Genomic DNA, 23,120 nt, shown 5'->3' with positions numbered 1-23,120 from the left:
CAGGTTCATCTGAAATGCTAGAAATGTTCACAGAGTGATACAGGCTAACCAAAGAGGCAGCACTGAAAAATACCAACATCCTCTGTAACATGCAGCAGCAGCACCATCCCGACAGTACCTGTAGGTCTGGGTCTGCACCCTGCAGCCAGTGAAGATGGAGCTGTGCCATTGGCTGCACGGGGAGATCTCTGGTTGTCCCTTCTACTCTGAGAAGATTCTTTCATTCGGTTCACTAAATCTTCAGTGAGCTGAAACAGAGAACCAGGGAAGACATTAGCCAAGTCAGTTTCTGGTGCATATTTCACTGTGAACTTCCCAGTTTGTTAGTTCCCACAAAACAACAGAAGCATTGCAGTTACCTCACTGCAATGTCCCTCCAATCCAGGCGGTCAGCACTTGTATGTTGACTTCACATTTTTAAAACCCATGCCCTATCAGTAAGTGCAGAACCTCCAATCTACTACCTGACCATAAAAACTTCACTAGACCATCTCCCATAAACACCAACAAAGGTAGAGAGCACCTATAAACCCTTTGTATAGGGACAAATTTACTAGAAGTGGAAGGAAAGGAATTAAGCAGGTTTTAAGTCCATCTTTCCTCTTCTTGCTCCATGCTTGCTAACCCAGCTCAGCGTGGCAGACGTGCTGCAAGTCATATGACAGAGAACAGCCACACAGACCTCCCACTCATATAGGGCTGCAAACATTTTTGCAATCTCAACTCCATTTTCACTCTCTGCCTTGGGTTCAAACCAATGAAAAAGAAGAGTTAACCAGAAGTTTTCTGACAATTCAGTCCAAAAGGCCTCTCACAGCACTGTAAAAATTGATCCCTTTCTCCTGCCAAGGTCAGAGGCTGCAGAGCAAAACAAAATGAGGTGTTCCCCCACCTAGACTTGCCACAGTAGAAGACATACTTTCAGTTATACCACTACTACCCAACCTAACAGCATTCCTAATACCTTAATTTCACATTCTTATCATGCCCAATTCCTGATTTTAAAGACACAAGTCCTTGTCTGTGTCCTGTAAAGAGAAATTGGGCAAAGACAATTTTACCTCCATCAAACACTTTAACAAGGAGATAGGCACAATCTTAGCTAGCTTTTGTCAAATAATTAGTCGAAATGGGATGAAAAATAAGTAGCCACAGCAAAACATACTCTGCAAGTCCATTTCTGGCAAATTTTAGGGGGAAATCACATTAAAGTATCAAGAAGCAAGAGCAATGAAAATGATGGTAGTAATAAAAAGAAAAAAAAAAAAAACAAACACACTAACCTTTTATAGACAGAACAAAACAAAACAAAAAAAAAATTAACAGGGGAAAAAAATATTCCTTAATGCTAGCACCACTCTCTAGGGCTTGTTTCCACAGCACATACTTATCAATTTCCGACCGAAGGTCAAGAAGCAGTTTCCCACTGTCCCTCCCAGGAACAGCTCCCTGTTTCCACACGCCCTTCTCTCCCCTGTGCCTGTTCTCACCGCGGTGCTCTGCCCGGGCTCTTGGCACCGTGAGCAAGGGCAGAGCTGTCTCCCCTTGGATGCCCTCGGCGCCGTTAGCATCAAACTGCTCGCAAAGCGCAAAGGCAGCGGCAAAACCAGGTCATTAAGCAGCGAGGAGGGGAAGAGGGTTGAGAACAGAATTTGGAAGTGAAAGCGAAGAGCTGGTGTGTCCCCACTCGACAACAGCCATGCCCAGGCCCCCAGCCCTCCTTGGCACTACTCACCAGTCGCCCCATCGCTTCTCTAACCCCCAATTCCTTCAGCCTTCCAGGTCCCCTCCCCTCCTCCTCACTGTTTCCCCCACTCGTCCCTTCCAGCCCTGCACCCTTCCAGTCCCCTGAGCTCCCGGCCAGACACTTCCCCAGCCCACCTCCCTCGGCCCCCGGCCCTCGCAGCCTCCCCGCCTTCATCACCCGGCCCCACGGCACTCCCGGGCCGCCTCACCCTGATGCCCTGCAGCACCCGGACTTGCTCCCGTTCATCCAGGCCGAAGGACACCTTCCTGCCGCCGTGGCTGCTCTCGCTGCCGCCCATGCCGGCCGGGGTCGCCTGTGCTCGCCGCGCCCCTCTCCCGCACCGGCTACCGGCAGCGCGTCTGCCCTGGCAGCGCCTGCCAACATACCCGCTCACCATTGGCGGCGGCCGCGAAGTGGCCAATAGCGCGGCGCGGTGCTAGCGGCCGGGCGCGGTGCACGCTGGGGATTGTAGTCAGTGCCCGGAGCGGGAGGCCCGCCCGGCGCCGGGGCCGCTCAAGGCGCTAACGCATCTCCGGGAGCGCGGAGAGTCCCGCTCCTGTCCCGGTGAGCCCGCCCTCCACAGCGCCCAGCGCACAGGGCAGCCAGTGATCGGGGCACCAAAGTTACCCGTACAACTTCGACTGGTAGACGTCCAGCTCACGGGGTTTTCCCAAGTTGAGGCGGGATGACCGCTGTCAGACAGAGCAGCTGCGCTGGGGGCAGAATTCATCTCTGCTCCAGCCGGACGCTGCCGTCACCTGCCCTGACACACACGGATGGGTCCTGCATGGGTCAGGCCATGGCTGATACAGTCCCCGGTGCCAGGCATGGCTGATCCACAGCCTAAACCGAAGGAACGAGATAATGCGAGACAGAGGCCAATGGACCAAGGAAACAACAGCTTTGAACAATCTTTCTCAAACAAGCTTTCCGCATTCCCAGAAATATAGACCAGTTGGTATCAATGTGTTACTTATCTACTCAGCACATTACTCCTCAGTAGTGCATGGGAGCAGTTTAACTGTTTAACGCTGCTTATTCCTCACTGCAGCTAATGTGGCAACCAGAGCTTTACCTCAGAGTGGGGCTTGGGCCAGCATTAAGGGAGTATCCAGTACTCTGCACCCCTTAAACCTTCCCTGGATATCCAGGCCTCTTCTAGAGCACATTCCTGGAAGCAGGGAATATTTTTGTTAATTGTGCAGTACCTTGTATGCTGGAGAGTTGCTCCATTGCTTGAGCTCTCATCAAAAGGGCAACTGCATCCCACACCATGAGCTGTCTCACCCAGAAACACTGCACCCAGCGAGGCAAGAGCACAGGGATGGCTGAAGCTCCCTCCCAAAACATGCTCACCTGCCTCCTCCTCGTTTCTTACCTGCCACCTGCTCACCTCATTTAGCAGTACCCAATTTTTGTACTGAAACAGTCCATGGACAGATATTCCTTATTCACCTCTTCTGTCCTAAGGGTTTTACAGGCCTGCACCTTGCCCTTCCAGGCTGGTGAGCTCTCAACCACATAATTACTCCTCCAGAAGTCTTTCCGTAATTGTGATTGTTCCTGTCATCCTTCTCTAGGCCTTTTCCAGGTGTACACATCCCAGGCAGGTGGCAGACATCACCTGCAAAGATCCAGGACAGAGAGCAGGCAAAGGCAAACAAAATGCCACCACACCTGTGCCCATGCCATCCTGCATTTTTTTTTTTAATCTTAAAGTTATTTTTCCTCCCCAACATGTCTCATTTGAGAAACACAGCACAACCATTTATGCCAAACTTAATTTTATTTTACAAACAAAAATATACATTTATTCTATATTTTGTCTCTTTTCACCACTCCTCACACGTAACACTGCTCAAGAACCACTTTAAAGACGGCCCAAAGCACTATATATACATAAATACACTAAAGGAGGAAGGTCAGTCCATGACCTAGTGCAGAAGCTCCTCAGCAGCAGAACATGGGACACTCCAGAAATACTGGAGTTCTGCCAGCAAAGGACAGGATGGATGCATTGGCAACCTGCACAGGTGATCCTTCAGCATTGAATTCAGGTGGTAAAAAAGGTAAATTCACAAAAGGCTCTTCACATCACCAAGGAGGGCTGGTAAGTCCTTTCAGTCAGGGTGTTGAAAGTTAACAAATACTCCTTGGGATGGAAAAGTAGTTGCTCCTTTAGTTCTCAACTGTTTTGAAATCCTCATCTGTCTTGACTTCGTCCAAGGCCCAGGGAAGCTTTGCAGGTTCCCCCACCCTTTCTAACCAACAGCAGCTTGGGATCAGTGTTGTAAGCAGCATTAGGAGGAGCAGCACAGCAATTCAGGCATGTCATCATCCATCCCTTTTACAGCATGCAGTGCAGCGTGGCTCACGCTGACTGACAGCGGTGACAGAGGAGCATGGAACACTTCTCTAATGTGGCAAGGGCTGACTCGGCCAGCTCCTTGTCCAGCCCTTGCAGTCATTGCATGGAATGGAAATGTGAAAGGCTGTGACCTACAAGAAACTACTCAGCTCTGGCACACAGACAGATGGAAGCCTTTTCCTCCAAAAGTGAATAAAATTAAAAAAGGGGAGTGGGGGGAGTAGGGGGATAGGAGGGAACTTGTTTGTTTTCAAGGTGCCAGTGCTACTTAGAGGGCAAAGTCCCCAGGCAGACAGAGAAGCTGCATTGCTCATTAACAAAAAAAGATAAGCAAAGGCCTGCATAGTTTTGGCAATCAATATGAACTTCATGTTCTTACCCATGTTTTCTTTCCCTGTGGTGGGAATACCTGGTAGCACAGACCATTGTCTACTTGCTAATGATCCAAACCAACACCTTCACACTACACCTTGCAAAATCTTACCTCAATATTCCTCAGGAACAGCAGCAAGTTGGGGCAAGAGATTCACACAGTCCCCAAACACTGCAAATTCCCTCTTTCTACCATCCCAAGTGGAAAGCTGCTTATCACAGATCTCCACCTACCTGGAGGACACAGGTAGAAAAGCAGTCCCAAATGTAGAGGAATACACATCTTCATCCTTGGAAAGCACAGGATATCCCCAAAACCAGACTGATGCAGCCTTTATATGAACAGTCACTGGATTGGAACACCGTGTCTTGAAACCGCATGCCAGACAGCTCAGACAACAGAAGTCACTCTTCCAGCACAGAAGAGGTTAATAAGTTCCAGAAAGTCTTTAGAAGGACCACTCCCCACATGCACATAAGTATTTTCATATCGAGCCATAAAACTTACTCAGACCAGCAGCAGTCTGGGGATCTGAACTGCAATGTAAGGGAAGGACACAGCCAGAGATACACATCCACCTCCTACTCTTCTGCCACTGCAGCACACCAGCCAGCATGACTCTAGCATGCCTAAGGTGTTTGAGTTTCCAGTCACTTAATTCTGACAGCTCAGACTCATCATGGACTTTTGCTCTGCCTCAAGCACCTGAATGCCTCTGGAGCCTTCATCTGCAGAGTCACCTTCCTCCTTCACAGCACTCTCCAAGCCCCTGCCAAAGCCATGAAGCAGGGTGCAGATAGAAAATGCACCTACCTCACAGGTTTTACTCCTGAAACTCAGCACTGATTCAGTGCTGTGACTTAGATTTTCCTGTGAGCTTAAATGCACAGTACTACAGCCTCCACAGACTGGTTCACAGTTTCAGCTCAGCTAGACAGCAGAACTGTCTGTCCTTCTATTCCCCTACTGTGCAGTCACTTCACATCCGTGGTGTGAGCTACCAGCCTTCCCTAATGCTCCCTGGGCACGGAAGACAATTCATTCCTCTTCATACCTCCTTTTCCCCATACACTGAGTACATTCCTTTTAACCACTAGCAATTCCAATTCACAATTTTTATCAGTGTTAGCTCAAACTGTGACTGAGCCTCAGTGACCAGCTTCCCTCATCAGACACCATCACCACCTGTGCTATTGCATTATGGCAAAATGCAGGCAGCCATGCTGCTTGAAAAAGCCCAGGAAGACCATCTTTGGTTTCAACCACCAAAATCCTTATATATATATATACACACAATACAGCAGTCAAATCAGCACCCTCATCCCTAAACACCATTCTTCTAAGTGGAAGACAAGTGCTTTCAGTCACTGAAAAGGAACAGGTGCCAGCCAGGGCTATCTTCTGGGTCATATTCACATCTGGAACATGGAGGATCAAGAACGTTCAGTGTTTAAAGGTTTATGAACAGAACTGCTCTACATTGTTCTTAGGTAGAAACAGAAAGTGTTCTTTCCAAAAGGGTTTGGACTGCCAACTTAGTTCCATGGTAGGCTTTGGAAATCCTAAGGATAAGAGGAAAGTCATGGCAGGCAGCCAAGGACAGATTTCCAGTGGACATCTTAAAAGCTGTGGTATCAGGGAGTTTGGAAAGAAAGGAATGAGGCATCATGAGATCCAGGTGCCCTGGCTCAGGCATTGATGGATTTCCAGCGGTCACTGTCTATGCTGTTGATGCTGCCCACATGGTACGGCATAGAGGCCACATCGTCCAGGTAGGCTGTGGTGTCGATCTGAGTGCTTGAGTAGAACCCAGAATCCATTCCTTCCTTCTTGGCAACAGCATAAGGGTGGGGTAGGTGCACATCCACATCCTCAGGTTCATCCACCTGACATTTGTAGGAGAAGAGGATCTTTGGTTCAGACCTGGAGTGATAAAAGATTTAAAAAGCATGTTTAACCAATGTGGTATCACAGCCACCTATCCTTAATCGAAACTCATCAGCATTAAGAAATTGTGCATTCAGACCTTAAATACTCTTTAAATTAACTTTTGGTCTAGAAATTTGTGGCAGAGTAACTGCCATAAAGTAATGCTAAATGAAGCTTTGAATTAAGCCACTTAAAGAGAAATACAAATGGCAGAATCCTGACTTTACTATGGGAAAAGAGTTCTCATCATTGGGAGCTTTGAATTACTGAGGGCAACAGCACCCAAACACTACTGAACTCCACAGCAGCCTGGCTACTGATACCAAAATGAGTCAGAACAGGAGTACACTTCAAGTTCTACCTGTGCACATCATAAAAACCAAAATACAAACACTTATGGATAAGTAGTTTTCATCTTTAACTCCAGACAGTGTTCCCTTTTAATTTCAAAGGGATGCGAAAGTACATTTTTATATTTTAAAAACACTTTATCTTCTTAGTTATTTTAAAGCCTGATGTTTCTTGCTAATGACCAACAAATACTAAAGCCTACACTAAACCACTCGTTTTCCCACCAAGGTGCATTTCCTGCAAGTGGCCACACGGCGGCGACCCCGGCCTGAGAATCGACCTTCCCAGGGCTTTTCTCACTGGTGATTTTTGGGCCCACGGTAGAGTCCTCGGCCGAAGAGTTATTTAACTCAACATCCTTTTTATAAATTTACCCCCAAACCCACCCAGAAGACCGTTTAAGCTCCCAGGACTCAATTCCTCATTAAGCACTTAGCTACCAACTTCAGCAGAAAAACTTCGTACTACACAGGATGCTGATGCTGAAGAAGTGATCCTCTGAAATGTGAGAGGAATACAGTCATCAGCTCTGCTCTGCATACAAAAGAGCCCTGCATAGAAGTGAGCAGCCCGGTTCACAGAAATTCTTCAAGGGCAGAAATTAAGACTGGTTCTCTAACTGGTGTTCTAGTTGCTGTCTTTATTGTACAGATTGAGAGAACCTGCGTGCAAAACACTTACATGACAATATATACCCGTCTAAACTCCTGTTCCTGGCTACTCACCCAAAGAAACCTTTCAGGAATGCCACGTAGATGAGAGGTGCAAAGAAGCTGAAGTAGAGGAACGTGGTAGCATCAACACAGCTGTCAACAGCAAAAGGGAACATGAAGGGATTTAGCACTCAAGCACAATACAGCTGGATAGCACCACTCACATTCTCCCAAATGATCATATTTCCCTCCAAAGTCTCCAGAGATCAAGAAAAATCATGCTAAAAAAAATTAAACTGATGCAAAGTAACAGCAACTGTCATCAACATGTGCCACTGCTTTTAGACACTTGGGGGAACCAAAACCAAGGTCTGACCAAGAGCAGAACCTCAGTGTTTCCAATTTTGACTCAGATGTGACACATCCCTGCAGAACGAGATTCCAGGTATAAGGGCATCTCTATATTTCTAGCAAACAGACTATTTCCTCTCTTATTACCTACTAATGGCCAGACATCAGTGGATTCACACTATTACTCTCACTCACCCCCTCAAGACAACTACACCACACGCAGTTCCACAACCTCTCCGCTGGGGAGTTTCCTGGTTACTTAAAGGTCTTTTGGCACAAAACAGAACCAACAGGTTTATTCCTTCTTAGGAACACAGCATAGATTTGTTTTCTTGGGAGAGGCAGTGTTGAAGGACACTCAAATATAACACAAGATCCAGGGCTGCAGACCTCCTCCCCCAGAGTACATACCACAGTCCTTCTATGATATCCACACAGAGGAGGGCACTGCCCAAGCCCTGCAACAGGTTCAGCAGTGCCAGAATGCCAGCATAAATATAAAAACTCTTCCTGGCTGTGGGGAAAGATACAGACACACATGAAGCTCAACCTCAAACACGTGGAAGTCTGTTTGATGCAAATGCCAAATCCAACAGAAGCTTCTCACCACCTTGTCTCTAAGAACTGCTGAAGAATTAAGACTGCATTTTCCTGTCCCATGTTGGCAGGATTAATGGTGGTGTAATGGACTAAATCATACCCTCCTGCATGTGTATATGCACACACAAGATGGGTTTTGAAAGCAAGGTTACAGCAACACATGCAAAGATTTAATTTGCAAGCATCTGGAAGCAGCGTCAGTCACATAACTGAATGCAAGAAAAACACAGACAAGCCAGCTGAACCAGAAGCTGTGCTCTTCCAACAAGACTGATTAAAAAACTGCTCAGGAGACCCCAACAGGAGCAGCAGGGTATGCTGGACACCAGGCATATCAGGACCTATGCCTGTGACATGTGACATACATACCCCCCTTCCTCAGGATACCCAGACAGGGATGTCAACACTAGTTAAAGAGAGAAGAGCTCAGTACAAACACCTCAATAACAGCTTCTCTCTATTCAAGAGCTTCAGATAAAAACAAAAACCAAACAGAAGCATCTTGATACAGTAAAACCCCAGATAAAAAGTGTTGAGCAGCTCCCACTTAGCCTTCCCTTCCCAGGGAATGAATACCCACTTTAACATCATGTGTGCATTTCAAAGGAAGCTGTTATTAAGAAGCCATTCCTTAAGGCTCTCAGAAGATTATATATTTACATTATAATTGTATCATTAACTGAGCAGGAGGTCTGATTTTCTTAATGTAATTGTTTAGCTACGAAAGTAGCAGTGCTCTTACTTCTGCTCTCCAAAACACACAACATACAAATTTTTCTAGGAGTAAGTTACTAGTCCTTTGCCATATTATCTAAACTCTGAGAGTGGAATGCATCTGCACCACAAACACATACAGGAACCTTCTACTCCCACCTATGCTTTATCTTGATGCTGTACCCATCTATACTATATATGGAAAACACTACAGTTACCTACAGGGCAGAGAAATCCGGTCTTTCAGAGGAGTTTTTGGAAGAATCACCACCAAAGAATAGACCTGTTGAGACAAAGAACTAACAGTTCCATGGCTGCTCAGCAACTGAACACAACAATCTTTGCAGGGATGGTGTGAGGTATTATGCACTCCCTACATGTCTCGGGGCAGAGGCACAAACTCTTAATATTCAACACAGTCCAGATGTGAAAGCCCCACAACTCAGCTCCATCAGCATAAAACAGCTGAGAAACACAGGAGGGAAGAACATCTGAGCTCAGCTGGAATACAGCTGCCCCAGCTTATACCACTGCACTTTACTGCTTCAGCTTCCCCACCACATGCCACACTGTAGGAGGCAGGAGGGGGATTAGGGCATTATTGTACTCAAATCATCCTCCTTGCTCCATTTAGAAAATACAAAAGCTATCAGAGTGCATAACATTCCCAGTACTCACTAGGAAGAAGAAACAGGAGCTGGCAAGCCAAAAGTGCCTCCCTCCATGGCCATAGATATTGAAGTCTTCTGCTGAGAGGTGGGCATCAGGGTACAGGATTTCCAGGGTGCCCTAGGAGAGAAGTAGCACCAACTTGATTCTGTTACAAGCAGTATCCTCACTGAAATGCATATTTGGACCATGGACACTATGCTTAAAGAAGTTCAGAAAGCAGCTGGCCTGCTCCTCCCCGACCCAACCAAGCCCCGTCCTGCTTAGACCAAGTTACACTCACACAGAAGAGGAAGAAACTGAAGACAAGAAGCGAGGAGAAAAAGAGTGGCAGGAATCTACATCTGAAGAAAACTGGCATCAGTGACATTACAGAAGAGAGACTGAGGTGGACACAGGATGCAAGCACTTATTTGTCTAGACCTAGAGCTTTTTCTCCATCTTTAAAGTAGACCTTTCTGCTGAAACATCCAGGATATACTCAGTTTGGGAAAGGACGCCATCTTGTTTAGGAGCCACCCATACAGACAGTGGAGAGAAAAGTGCTTGTAAGCACTAGGAACCCAAATACAGCTCCAACACCTGATATTTTATGAGGCTCCTCCAGTTTTATAATGTGGGGTAATTATCAGTTCACTGCCCCTGCAGCCAAGAGCCTGGTCCCAGAACAAAGCTCTATGTGTTATTCTGGCGCTGCCCTGAGTAAGGAGACAAAGGCTGACCACTGAAATGCTGAGGAGAATAAACCCAGACACAGATTGCATTGTTCAGTGACATGAAGACATGCCTAATAAACTGAGCCAGGAAGCCAGCTGCTAGTCTGAAGAGAAGCAAGAGCTCTCAGCCCTGAAAGACTCAGCAGACAAGGGCACTCCAGTGCCCTTACTAGGCAAGCACATGATTTTCATGGCCCTTGAGGCCAGATCCAGAACTTGTGGCTCAGGTGTGGAAAACCTAACTCCTGTTCCAAGATTCACTAGACAACACAATCCACTCCAACATCATCTTATTTCTTCACCTTATCTGAGCTATTTATGCAGTAAACAAGACAAGCAGATACTATCTGCTTATATACTGCCACATGCATTCAGTCTTCCTCCAAAACCTCATCCAAAGAGCAAAGCTGCCACTTTCAGATAGGAGTCACACATTTAGTTGCTTAACTTCAAGCAAAGCTCCTTCTTTTGCAAATTCTTCTGTTTCAATGTACTCACCTGGGTGACAGAATATGCCAGAGACAGCACAGTTGTGATTGCCAGCACACGTTTCACACTCGACTTGCTCTCCAGGTGACCTGTAATTATGGGGTATGGAAGTGACTCAGGATGTAATCCCAGCACTGGTCAAAATCAGTTCTTTTCAGATCCAATAAAGGAAAACACTTGTATTTCCAGAGACCTTCAATGGAAGGTTAAAGCACACTAAACCCTGTCTGAAGAGTTGAGCCTTTCATAGTCAAAAACCCTACATACAAAACAACAGATTTTAACTTGCTTTCCTCCTGTCCACACTAAGAGAAAACAACTAAGTCCTTCTGCTGGGGTTACAGGAAAGAAAAAAAAAGAAGGAATGACTCCAGCATCAAGTACACTGAGATGTTAAAAAAGCTGTTTCTCAGGGAGAAGAGTTGATGGGAGGCTGGGGTAGAGAAATCTGTACTGGAATATACTGAAGTAGGCAATTTCCAGATGCTCCTTCCAATCAAAATTATTCAATGAGTCTTCAAAAGGTGAAAAATACACTGCTCACGTGTCCCACTGACAGATGCAGCAGTGACATCCACCCTCTCCTCTACCTCTGACCCACAGGGAGAGGCATTTTCAGTTGCATAACTGATAAAAGTAGAATTACAATTGCAGGTACAGATAAAGCATTTGAATGCAGCCAGGATGGATTAACCAATTGAGGATGGGATGAAGGGGATAGAAGGGCCCCAAAAGGGACGATCTTAAATAAAATTGGGTTCGAGCAAAGATCAGACTGTTGATCTTGGCATAAAAATCTTACCTAAGCTGTACACTCCATCATATGAGTGCAGAACAAACCAAGCACATCTAAACCCTTAAATCACACAAACCATAGATCTGTAAGTATAATCAGGCCTTCAGCCACTTCTAACTAAATCTCCACAATTTGCCCTTTGTATTTATTCCATAGCCTCTTCACTTTATAGAATCACCATCACTCTAAACTTATAAATGCAGCCTCTGTGGAAGGAAAGGCAATAGGAAACATTCAAAGTACTCAAAAACCTCCTGACACATACCAAAGGCAAGGCCTAGAATCACCACACTCAGTTCAATCGCCAGAAGAAAGAATCTTGTGATCTCCCACAGGATCTGAGGGATAACAGAGACCAGACAAACATGATTAGAAGGAGCCAGGAAGCTGTTTCAACTTAATAAAGCAAAACTCCAGAGGATGGCAGCCTCTGAATGGCTGGTCATTTCCACAAACCCTCCTCATGCTTTGTAGGGATACTGATCACATGCTTGTTCCAAGCCCTGTTCGTGCCTGTGGAACAGGATAGTTGTGTGGAAATGAGCAAATAGCAGCTCTACAGAGAGGAAGTGGCCATGGTTTGTCCCAGTTGAGGATCTGCCAATTGTTTCAGATGTGTTCTTCCTGCTGTGCTCCCAAAGAGCACAAGCCCATGATAGCCTCAAAAGTGAAATATTAAACAAGGTCAGTTCTTAAAGCAGTAGATATGCCTGAACAAACTCTGTATTCTGCCCTCTTCCAAAGTTACTGGTCCTTAAATCTAAAGCCTATGCAAGTAAAAAGCACCCCCCGTTCCAGCCTGTAGTTTGCAATCTCATGTTTTATTTGGTGAAACAATAAAAAGCAGGTGAGGTTATTTTTCAGGGAGTCATACAATAAATCAGTGCCAAACCTAGAATAAGCACCCAGATTCTAGCTTATTAACCCTTTACGTCTGAAGACTCTCTCTTAAAAATATGTAATATTTTAAAAGGCATTGGATAAGATACTTCCAATCCCAGCAAATACACAATGTGTGTGTGTGCATATATATAAGAGAACACAAAAGAAACATAATAGACAGGATAGGATATGTTTACAGAAAAAACTATCAGAGTTTTTTGATGTAGCAAGACATGATTGTCAGAGAGCAATCATGTCTTGCTACATGATTTCCTAATTGCTGCACTGAGCAGCAACACCAGAGCTGAAGAAAAAACACCTTTCCACCTCTTTTTCATTATTCAAGTCCTGGACATACATCTACTGGACAGAGGTGAATGAAAAAATGCTACAAACATCCAGCCACTCACAACAGTAGCTCATCACAATGTTTTGACAGTACCATTAAAAGGAAAAAGCAAGTAAACCACACTCATCCAAAAGAATAAAGCCCAAAGACCTGTACTCTGTAGGTGGTTCCTCTTTCTCTAAGAGCTCAAGAGCTGCAGAGCTTTTTGTTTTAAGTAATATTTTGCTACAAGTCAAATTACTATAAAGGAACAGCACGTACAAACATATTTCCTGTTTGCTAAAGGTTCACCCTGTGCTCAGAGTGGTTGCAAGGACATTCAGGTGTCAGACTCAAAAGAGAAGTTGATTTTATTTGTACTCAATACAAAAACTTCAACATTTTTGAAGAGCCATTGAAATACTGCAAGAGTAAAAAACGCCAGGTCCTGCCTATCCACTAAAGGTATCTGAATGTTCACCTCTTGCAAAAAAGAATAAATTCATCCCTGTAACAGGAAACTTCTGCTGCCACTATTTGTGTTCTATTTTAGGAAATCCATTGTTTTTACCATCCTGGATCTTGTGATGATTTAGATCCAGCTATCAAAACAGGATTCCATAGTAAACATAGCTAAGAGTACTGCAAAAAAAAAGGCACATTCTTCTTTACACACATAAGGGAAGTCAGAGCAGATTGCTGTGATCAGAAGTACACAAAGCACAGCTTCTAATGTCAGTGCTTCACTTACCTTGTCAGCAACCATGGCAGCATCAGAGGCACTCACAGTCATGGAGACAACAGCTCGGGCAATGCCAACTAAAGCCACCACGAATACCTGCAAAAACAGTGAGCTCATGTCAAAATCCAGTAGTGATCAGAAACCCTTTTGGGATACCATTTTCAGATCAGCTTTCAAGCCTGATAATGTGTACTAAGAATTTCCTGTGGCAGACTAGAGTTAATTTCTTGAAAAAGATTCCTCAGACTTGTTGGACAGGAGCAATGTCTTAGAATTTAGGAAGGAACAACTGCCTCAGCAGTCAGATTAAGCTCTGAAGAGTTCTTCACCAAGTCTTTACAACAGTCTTCCCACCCTTCATTCCACTGGGGCAGGGGAGGAGAAAAAGAAAACATATCCCTCTGAATTACAAAACCAAATGGTTGGTATGTCTGACTAAACCAATCACATCAGATAACAGAAACCACTCAATACCAACTACCACACTACACAACTGTGACAAAACTAACCCTGCGGTTCTCACACTCCACGCTGACAATGCTCAGCAATGCAGAGGAAACTTCACCTGCAGTCACCAACTTTAAAACATCTTACCCTGCTGCACAGTGCAACATCCAGATTTCCAGCTCACTTCATATACCATTGAAGCATGACAGCTCAGCCAGGCTCAGTCACCCTGTGCTGTCACAGACACACAATGCAGTGAATACTTCAATTAGATGTATCTACACTCCACTGTGCAGAGTTACACTCTAAGAAAGTGGATTTTTCCCAATAAAATTCTCTAAATGTCAGGCTGATTCTAATGATGAAGGTAGGAGACAGCTAAACCTATCAGAGAGCCAAGAGTCCAAGCTGATTCTAAGGTAGCTGCAGAATGGAAATGACCAGTAAGTGACCCACAGATGAGTATCTCTTTCTTAGAGGAAGAAGGGACAGCAATGGCATGAAAGAAGAAAACAACTAGGGTGGAAAACTCCATAATAACACACTGACAAAAAAGAAGGGTCCCTGAATATATTGGTGTTCTAGAGCTGCAACACCTCACTGGAAAGGAACACATCTTTTTGTTTCCTCTCTAAGCAGACAGAGACTCTTCCCAATCTTTTAACTCCACATTAATCACCACTCCACAGGAAAGCATTCCTTTAGGACATGACAAACAGCCAATTTAAAGGAAGTCCTCACAGAACACCCTCCCATCCTCATTTCCCAATAACATACTCAAGAAAAGAGTATGAAACAGAGTTAAAGCATTTTCCTCCAAGACTGTGTGCTGGATTTGGCTGGGATAAAGGGAATTCCCTTCACAGTAGCTGGTAGGAGGCTGTGTTTGTGATTTTTATGCTGAAAACTGTTGATAACACAAATGCTTTCATTACTGCTGCACTGCACTTACACAGAATGTAAGGAATTTTTTGCCTTGGGACAGTCGACCCCAGTTAGCCCAAGGAATACCCCATATGGCATCATGCTCAGGAAGCAAAAGGAAGGAAAAGACTTTCAGAGCAATGGTGTTTGTCTTTCCCACTAACCATAACATGTGATGGAGCCCTGCTTTCCTGGAAACAGTTGAACACCTTCCTGCCCATGGAAAGTGGTAAATTAATGCCTTGCTTTGCTTTCTCTGTGTGCACAGCTTTTGCTTTGGCTTATTAAACTGTCTTTATCTCAACCCACAAGTCTTCTCACTTTATTCTTCTGATTCTCTCCCCTGTTCTAGTGAGAGGGAGTGAGAGAACAGCTGTGTGGGACTCAGTTGCCATCCAGCATATAAAGTCAGTTCACTTTCCTCCCTTTGGTTTATCAAGAGTTTTGTTTTCCAAAGCCTTTAGCATAAACCTCAACTGACCACGTAAATTACTGGAAACACACAGGAAGATTTAAATTCAGACTGGAAAGTGATGGTAATACCTTTAAAAGGCTGAAATATTTGTATATATACCTGGTTATCCAAAACTGTGCAGAAGCCTAGAACCTCAACTCTAGGCCTGAAAGAGCTAACAAGACTTCCTAACAAAGATCCAAGTGAGGCTGCTAGGTCAGATTTGGTTTTGAGCTTCTTGGATTTTGCCCTGCCAGCACCTGTACACAGACCAGAGAAAGAGGCATCCATCTAACCAAATTCAAACATACATTCACTTCCACAACCTGTACTAATCTCACTGAGGAAGAGCAATCATATTATGTTACATACTGAGGCAAACCAGGATATCAAAAAGCTTCTGAATTATATTTTTAAACAAATTCAGGTAGATGCTTAGCTGCATTTATTATGTCCTCTAAGCAATATCACAGGGCATCACAGGACTGGTGAGAGGAGAACACCAAGATCTTAGATGTTTGTGAACTGTAACTGTACTGCATATTTTGTTTCCACCTTCAGAACTAATCAAGAACATCATCAAGTCAGGGCCACTTTGACATGATGTGAAAGAAACTAACAGTGTTGGGTTTCTACATTCCCAGACTAACCAGAACCCTGCCACATCACCATTTTTTCCAGCAGATGACCAAGCTTTTCAACAGCTTCACACAAAATATTCTCCTTTCACTACCTCAGTGAAAAGCTGGGTTTGTGTCCCAGGCTACTTACTGCAAGGAGCAAAGAAAGCATAAGATACTAGATTCCAAGACAGCAAAGCAACAAAAGAAGAAAAAAGGAAAAGGAAAAAAATTTATCACCACAGGAGAACAAAATCCAGCAGACCAGCATATCTGGCTCCAGAACCCATTAAAACCTGAATTCAATCAGCAATATAAAGTCAACTTCTTATAATACACCTTCAGAAAACAGAAAACAGATTTTATCCCTGCAATAGCTGGTCTAGGCTATCTCCACTAATTCAGTGATACTGCTCATGAGTGGTAATAAAAATAACACTCATCAGTTCAAAGGCACAGAGTGGTACTCACTAGTATGTAGAATGTAGTGAAGATTGGGCTGGAAGTGACCCGGATTTTGGCCCTGGCAGAGGGCAGCTTCCAGAGAAGAAATATAAAGAAAAGCACATTGGGAACCAGGAGCAGAAGATCCCAGTAGCGGACTCTGCAAAAAGTAAATAAAACAGGTTTTATCCCTGTTCTTGCCTGATCTTCAGCCTTTAGAAGGGAAGGCACAAGCCCTGGTCCCTTCTCAACCAAACTGAGAAACACAGAAAGCTCTTTCCCTTGGTCCAGGGTCAGGCTGTGGTCCCATTTCCCCCAACTCACCTGGACTTCCCAATGTCTTCATAGAGCAACAACAGGCACTTGTGCGGCACTGTGATGTTGGTGTCGTTGATCACGGCCGTTGTCATCGGGGAGACAGTTGTCACATTATCCAGAGCTGTCACCAGCATGGTGGAAAGTGTGCTGTTGTCAGACACAGAGAATGTCATCACAGACACCGTGGACTGGAACATCCTGTCTTCCTTCTGGCCCAGGTCAAACAGAGCAAGACAACCACAGCAGAGAAAAAAGCAATATTAAATCAGTTGTGAGTCACAGCTGAAAAAACAAATCCTTGACATTAAGCCCCTGCACAACTGCTTCCTGCATGGTACAGCCAATTACCATCATGTCAAAGACTGTATTACACAATGAAATGCCACCTGTCCTAAGTGTGCACACAGCCATTAGGGTGGTCAGTGCAAAACCACACTTTGATATCAGAGTAAAAAGCACCTTCAAATGGCGCTATTTGGGATTACATTTTGTGGCTCTGTGAGCTTTGGCAGATTCCTAGAAGAAATCAAGACTCAGCAGCAATACATGGCATCATCAAATAGAGACAAAACCTCCACCTTACCAGGACACTCATTCTTGGGCCCAAGATCAAGAAATGACAGCCAATAATTTGATTTCAACTACTGCAAAGCAAAGATGAATGTCCCTCCCAAAACCCCATTGCTGTTACCAGCTCTGAAGTCTGAGAGCAGGGAGAGCCTCACACACACCCACCTAAAAGGACTGTACAGTCTTTACCTTTCAAACCCAACACTGGCAAAAAACAAGATTTGGCATTCTTTTTCTAACCCTCTGCAAGACACCAGAACAATTCTATTTCTGAGCAAATCTCTTCCCACCCTAAAGTAGAACCCTGACTGTTAAGGTACTGCAGTAGCTACAAGCTGAATACAAACACAGGGTCCAATCACCTCTCCTGACAATCCCCGAAAGAGAGATCATAGACAGCCCACAGATGAAAAAAATTATAAATCTCTGTCAGCCAACATCTTAAAGATACACATTGCCAGGGACAGCACTTGAGCAGCCTGTGTGTTATAGCTAATCCAGGATTTATCTCAAAAAAATTCTCCCTGTTTGACTCTAGCCCTGACTTGCGTGGTGAAAATGACAGCCCCCATGACAGGGCACAGGAGGTATTTTCCCCTTAGAGGTTCTGGGTGAGTCACAAGCTGGAAAGCATCAGCACAGCCCTGTGTCATCTGCTGAGCTTTTAGAGTTCAGTAGTACCTTATTCACAAATTGCTTAAGACTGTCCATCACAGGCTCTTCTTTCTCTTCAGAGGCTGAGACTCTTCCCAAGTTCTCTACGGGACAAGGGAATCGTCCCACCCTCAGCCAACAAACCCTCCCTTTGATTCATCCTTGCTGACAGATACTCCATAAGATGGGATTTTCTTTCATGACTGCCATATGCTGTGCTGAAACAAGAGGCAACACAGTAAATAATCACACAGACCTGGAAGGAGCAGCTTTGCACCAAGATGGAAAAGTCTGGGCCAAAAAATCCTACTTCTAAGTAGAGGTTCCAGCAAACAACCTTCATCTTCCAAACGTATCTCTGGAAGTGTCTTCTCTTCCCTCCAGCTATTCACTTCTCTGAATTGTTAAAAGAAGGATTTTCTCTTAAAAATTTTGCTCCATTCTCTTCCTCTGTAACACCACTACATCTCAGTAGAGGTAATGCCAAAAACAGTCACATTTGCCAACATAGAAAAATGTGTACGTGATTTTTTAAAAAGCTGGGGAAAAGTAGAGAAGAACCTCATACATCACAGGCAGAATAACATTCTTAACTGTGAACCATCACAACTTCCAGTAGCTCTTCTGGGACAAATAATTCCATCTGCCTATCGCACTGAAAAGAACTCAAGCATAAAGCTGTGAGAGATTTACAATATAAAAACAACTTCTTATGAAAAGAGCAAACAGACTCCATTATTTTTTGCTAAAAGCAACCACTATCACACAACAGCAGCTGCTGATAAGGAGAGGAGTTGGCCACACGTAACAGAACTCCAGTCACGAGGTTCCAAAGGGCAAAAGCAGAACCAAGCTCACCTCTCAGACCGGCTGCTCACTACAGCCTGGTACTTGTATTCTTCCCTCCCCAGATAAAGTGTACACAAAGCAGAGCAACAGAACATCCAATGTGATAAGAGAGGTCAGCCAAGGCCATCAGACAGACAGCACGATGGTCATGCTTTTCTAATAGCTAAAGCCTGCAGCAAGGATGTGGAGAACGGGCCACTCCTGTCCAAATCAGCAGCAAAAATCACACAGCAACGGGCCCAGGAACCGATGGAACGGATCCAACTAGGGGCTGCCATCCCCAGCAACGCCACTCCTTTCAGCACACTGGCCTTGCCCCGTCTAAGCCTAAATACGTCCAGTCAGCTGAGCATATCCAAGAGCTCCCTCACCACACCCTGCCTCCATAGGACTACTTGCTTCATCCAGCCCATGGGGGTAAAATCACCCTGGGGCCGCGTGAAAAGAAACCAGTGCTGCTCTTGTGATCTCCCCTTTTCATCCAGCAGGCAGCTCTGTACACCAGAAAACAATATAACATGTTTTTCTACACTCCAGCTGAAGTCAGGCTGACTTGGTCAAGGCCAATTCCTCAGTCCAGGCCCTGGAGAAGCTGCATTTGGACTAGGAACATGGGCATGACTCCTGGGCTGCAGTGACAGAGCCCTGGGAAAGGCTCTGCTGCCTCTTCAGGGAAATATCTCACCAATGCATACTGGTCCTTGAATCATGGCACTGTAACAATATCAGAGCTCAGTGAAATTCAGAGCTCACATACTGGCAATTCTCTGTTCTTTCAAAGCCCATCTACAAAAAGGTGAATTACACACTGCACAAGCTGTAGCTGTAAAAAAAATAAAATTGAAACTTTTCTGTCTTTCTGCAAATAGCATCAGAAAGTCTCTTAAGTACATATCATGATCTTCTTACAAAACTCTATTCATGCAATAAAAATTGCACTGATCAGATCCTTGCTCAAATATAACTGTTACTTCAGTAACTTAAATGCTTAAAAATAACCCACAATACTAAAAGTAAAAAAAATCAAACAAGTAAACAAACAAAACAAACAAAAAAAAAATCCCCACCAAGACAAGGAAGAAAAAGAAGCTTTTTTTTTTTTTTTTGTTCTCTTCCTTTATAAGTCTCTTCAACCCTCTTTTTTGGTCACAATAGTTACATTTTTCATTTCACTCCTAGAATTTAAGACACGGATTTTTCTCTCAGTGACTGAGGTGCTCCCTTCCAGCTTCACTCTCACATCTCCTTCTGAACTACGCTTAAAAAGAAAGGAACTGCAACGAGGGAGGGGATAAACAAAACAAAACAACACCTACACAAGAACAACAACAACACGATGAGAGATACCGAAAGCAGAAGTAACAATAAGCCCAAACCCTCAGAGACAGAGAACCATGGCCCAGAGGTGGATTTAAGAAATACATGTCCCGGGGTTTTTTCTGTTTTGGTTTTGATTCCTGTGGAAGGCGGGGGCACAACACCCAACAGAAGCAGCAGTACGTGGTCACTTGGTTCCAGGCGGGCGAGGATGCGCCGCCTGTTTCACAGGCTGCTAAAGCAGCACAACAGGAGACTCGCTGCGGTTCCAACCCACCCTCCGGCCGGCCCGAGGTGCCCCGCAGGCTCCGGCCATGGGGCTCCCGGGCTGGACTAGGAGGCCCTCGGAGGCCCGCGGCTCCCGCGCAGCACGGCCCTGCCGCCCCGCTCTGAGGGGCCGCAGTGTCCGTCCCTCCCCAATTACCCCCGCTCCGCTCGTAACCCCCGGGCCTCGTCCGTACCCAGCCCCGCCGCCGCCGCCGCTCAGTCCCGGGGTCCCGGCCCCGCCATCCCAGCCCCGGCCCTGCCGCTCCCCTCAGCCGGGGAGCGTCGCTGAAGACAGGCCCGAGCCCAGCGCCGCGCAGCCAAAGCGGAGACGCAACCGCCACAGCCAGGGCTTGTCGGCCGACCCCAAGAGCGCTATTGAGCGACGGTCCCCGAAAGGTTCGCGGCTGGACCAATCAGAGAGTGGGTTATGTCAAAGGACCCAAAAGGAGCAGCGGAGCGAGCCAATAGAAAGGGGCTGGAGGCGGGACTAAAGGGGCGGGTCCGCCGCCCTTTAAAGGCGCCTCGTCCCCCCGCACCCACCTGTGGTTCGGCAGCGCAGCGCGGAGCGGGGAGGGTGGGGACGGCCGGGGAGGTGACCCCGGAGCTGTGCGGGTCCGGAGTCTCGGGGCTGCCCGTGCAGGGCAGGCTCTGTCCTTTACAGCCCGAACATCCCACCCAACGAGGAGCGCTCTGCGATCCCGCACCCACCGTCACACGCCTCCGGGGTAAACGGGACAGATCCCTCCGCAGGAATCCTGTACGGCCTGTGGATGCAGGGCAGGGCAGTTAATCATTGAGGGAGATCCAATGGTAACTTCCTGCAGGGGAGAATGATTAACAGTCTGTGACTTTGGCTTTTAAGGAGAGTTTAAAGCTGGCTGGCGAAACTCGGCGTAGCTCGGACAAAACAGCTCCTAAAGGGAAACGCGATCAATAATTAGCAGGATTTGGAGGTGCAAGTACCAGGCAGACAAAAGAGACGCTCGGTATAGTAAACAAGGAAGTGACTGTGACAAATGAGCCAAGATTTATTTAGGAAATTAAAGGAAATAACCAGCTAGGCACCAGCAGGTTTTTCTCAGCAGTAAGAGCTGACTGACAGGGAAGTTTCTGAGGCATTGATTTAGAAGAATTAAAGACTGTAGTCAAAAGAGATAGTGCTGAGATAATGTAGCTAGGACTCCCCTTTTGCTTACAGAAGCCAGACTGAAGGAACTGATAAATCAGGGAAGCTGTCAAACTAGGCTTTTGCATCCTGAATAATCAATAGATCCCATGAATACAATACAATCATAAACCAAACAGTCCTGGAAAAAACAGGATTCAGCTGTCACGTAACACTAAAGGTTAAAAAGTCAAAGAGAGGAAGACCCATCTTACTTCATCATTTTGGGACTCCACCCCATAAAAAAGACCACCGACCCATTTTAAAGAACAAACTACGCATGCTTGATGGCTTTTTGGCTAATTACCATAGGAAGCAGGGAATGGGATGTACCAGAGTTATGAATATGCTTTCGTGTTTTGGGTATTCAATACTCCTGTACATAAAAAGACCCCGTGATCATCTGTAAATGGCGCGTGTGTATTTGGGAGCGATCCCGCACGCTGCCCGGCGCCGTAATAAACATACACTTTCTAAATTTAAACTGTTAGTTTAAATTTATCCATCATAGTTGGATATTGGTGTTAGATCAATAGCCATAGTTTTTTAATAAATCATTTCAAGGCGAATGTTTGTTATCTGAGTCATTGCAAGGACTGGAGGATACATTCTGGCACGGTTTTCCACCTGTGGTTCACCTGTAGCTGCAGGGTTTGCTCCTGCAGGAATGCAGGGCTTTTGCTAAGCTGCAGTTTGCTGTACAGAGCACAGGCCTCTTTACAAGACCCCTACGCTGGTCGAGTTCTCACATTCTGCTCTAGCAAACACCACACACACAGGGCGTTCTGAGCCCTCCTCACACATAGATCTTCCTCTGCTTAAATCTGCTCCATCCTCTTCTCAGGTCAAAATTAACAGCTACACCTCAGCACGCCTGATAAAGGGCTTGTGCCAGGAGACTTGCGTGCCTCAGCTCTGGTCCTCTGGTTTTCCACTGGGTTGAAACAGGTTTTCATCCTGGTGTCATGCCTTCGGAATGACATCTGGAGAAGCCAGTCCTTACCTTGTCTCATCTCACACTGTTGTTCAGGTTAATGATATGGTGCAATACTCTGACACGTTCCATTTATGAATCCAAGCTCAAAGGCTTGGCTGACACCAAGATCTCTGAGTTACAGAAGGGACACTTCTGTTTAAAGAGAGGCGGAGTGTTTCTGCCTAAAAAGTGCCTTGGTAACAGACAAGTAAAATCCGTGTCTTCTCACTTGTAGCCTCAGGCACTGACTAGTTGAGTGTGTCACCTCCCACATAACTCTGTCAGGAGAGATTTTGCTTTCCAATCCACTTGCTCTTCCCATCTGATTCAGTTTGAGGCTAGAGCCCAGTATTTGGGACACCAGATCCAAAAGCTGTTTCATGGTCAGGAGACTGCTGGGTGCCACT

The 23,120-nt window shown here is 45.6% G+C and overlaps 2 protein-coding genes across 12 annotated transcripts in view; both read right to left on the bottom strand.

Moving 5' to 3' along the window:
• CHCHD6 (coiled-coil-helix-coiled-coil-helix domain containing 6) overlaps positions 1 to 2,099 on the bottom strand; it is a 109,600-nt gene extending 107,501 nt beyond the window's left edge. For 6 of the 8 annotated variants that reach the window (XR_014590892.1, XR_014590893.1, XR_014590894.1 and 3 more), the window contains exons 1-2: positions 1,956 to 2,099; positions 119 to 248 (exon numbers count right to left, since the gene is read on the bottom strand). Coding sequence is in view for 2 of the 8 variants with exons in the window: in XM_083869392.1 (XP_083725518.1) it covers positions 119 to 248; positions 1,956 to 2,045 (220 nt within the window). In the remaining 6 variants the exon portion in view is untranslated. Of the gene's footprint in view, positions 1 to 118; positions 249 to 359; positions 501 to 1,735; positions 1,823 to 1,955 lie in introns of those variants that run through there. The other 2 variants (XR_014590896.1, XR_014590897.1) reach the window with 2 other exon arrangements.
• A 1,431-nt stretch (positions 2,100 to 3,530) lies between these two features.
• Positions 3,531 to 21,343, bottom strand: TPRA1 (transmembrane protein adipocyte associated 1). Of its 4 annotated transcripts, none has more exons than XM_083869537.1 (11): positions 21,281 to 21,343; positions 16,922 to 17,124; positions 16,625 to 16,757; positions 13,718 to 13,804; positions 12,022 to 12,094; positions 10,970 to 11,049; positions 9,765 to 9,875; positions 9,309 to 9,369; positions 8,184 to 8,286; positions 7,494 to 7,574; positions 3,531 to 6,411 (listed from the first exon to the last, which is right to left on the bottom strand). In XM_083869537.1, exons 2-11 carry the CDS (start codon positions 17,110 to 17,112, stop codon positions 6,177 to 6,179), a joined length of 1,155 nt encoding a protein of 384 aa, XP_083725663.1. In that variant the 5' UTR covers positions 17,113 to 17,124; positions 21,281 to 21,343; the 3' UTR covers positions 3,531 to 6,176. The 4 variants fall into 4 exon arrangements, with proteins under 4 accessions (XP_083725663.1, XP_083725665.1, XP_083725664.1 ...); XM_083869539.1 differs by lacking the exon at positions 21,281 to 21,343 and adding an exon at positions 21,113 to 21,273; XM_083869538.1 differs by lacking the exon at positions 21,281 to 21,343 and adding an exon at positions 20,767 to 20,804.
• Positions 21,344 to 23,120: the final 1,777 nt, after the last annotated feature.

Source organism: Zosterops lateralis (assembly GCF_965231275.1).
Source record: "Zosterops lateralis genome assembly, chromosome: 11".
Lineage (NCBI taxonomy): Eukaryota > Metazoa > Chordata > Aves > Passeriformes > Zosteropidae > Zosterops > Zosterops lateralis.
Note: the sequence above shows the minus strand (reverse complement) of the source record. Positions and strands in the feature narration are given on the sequence as shown.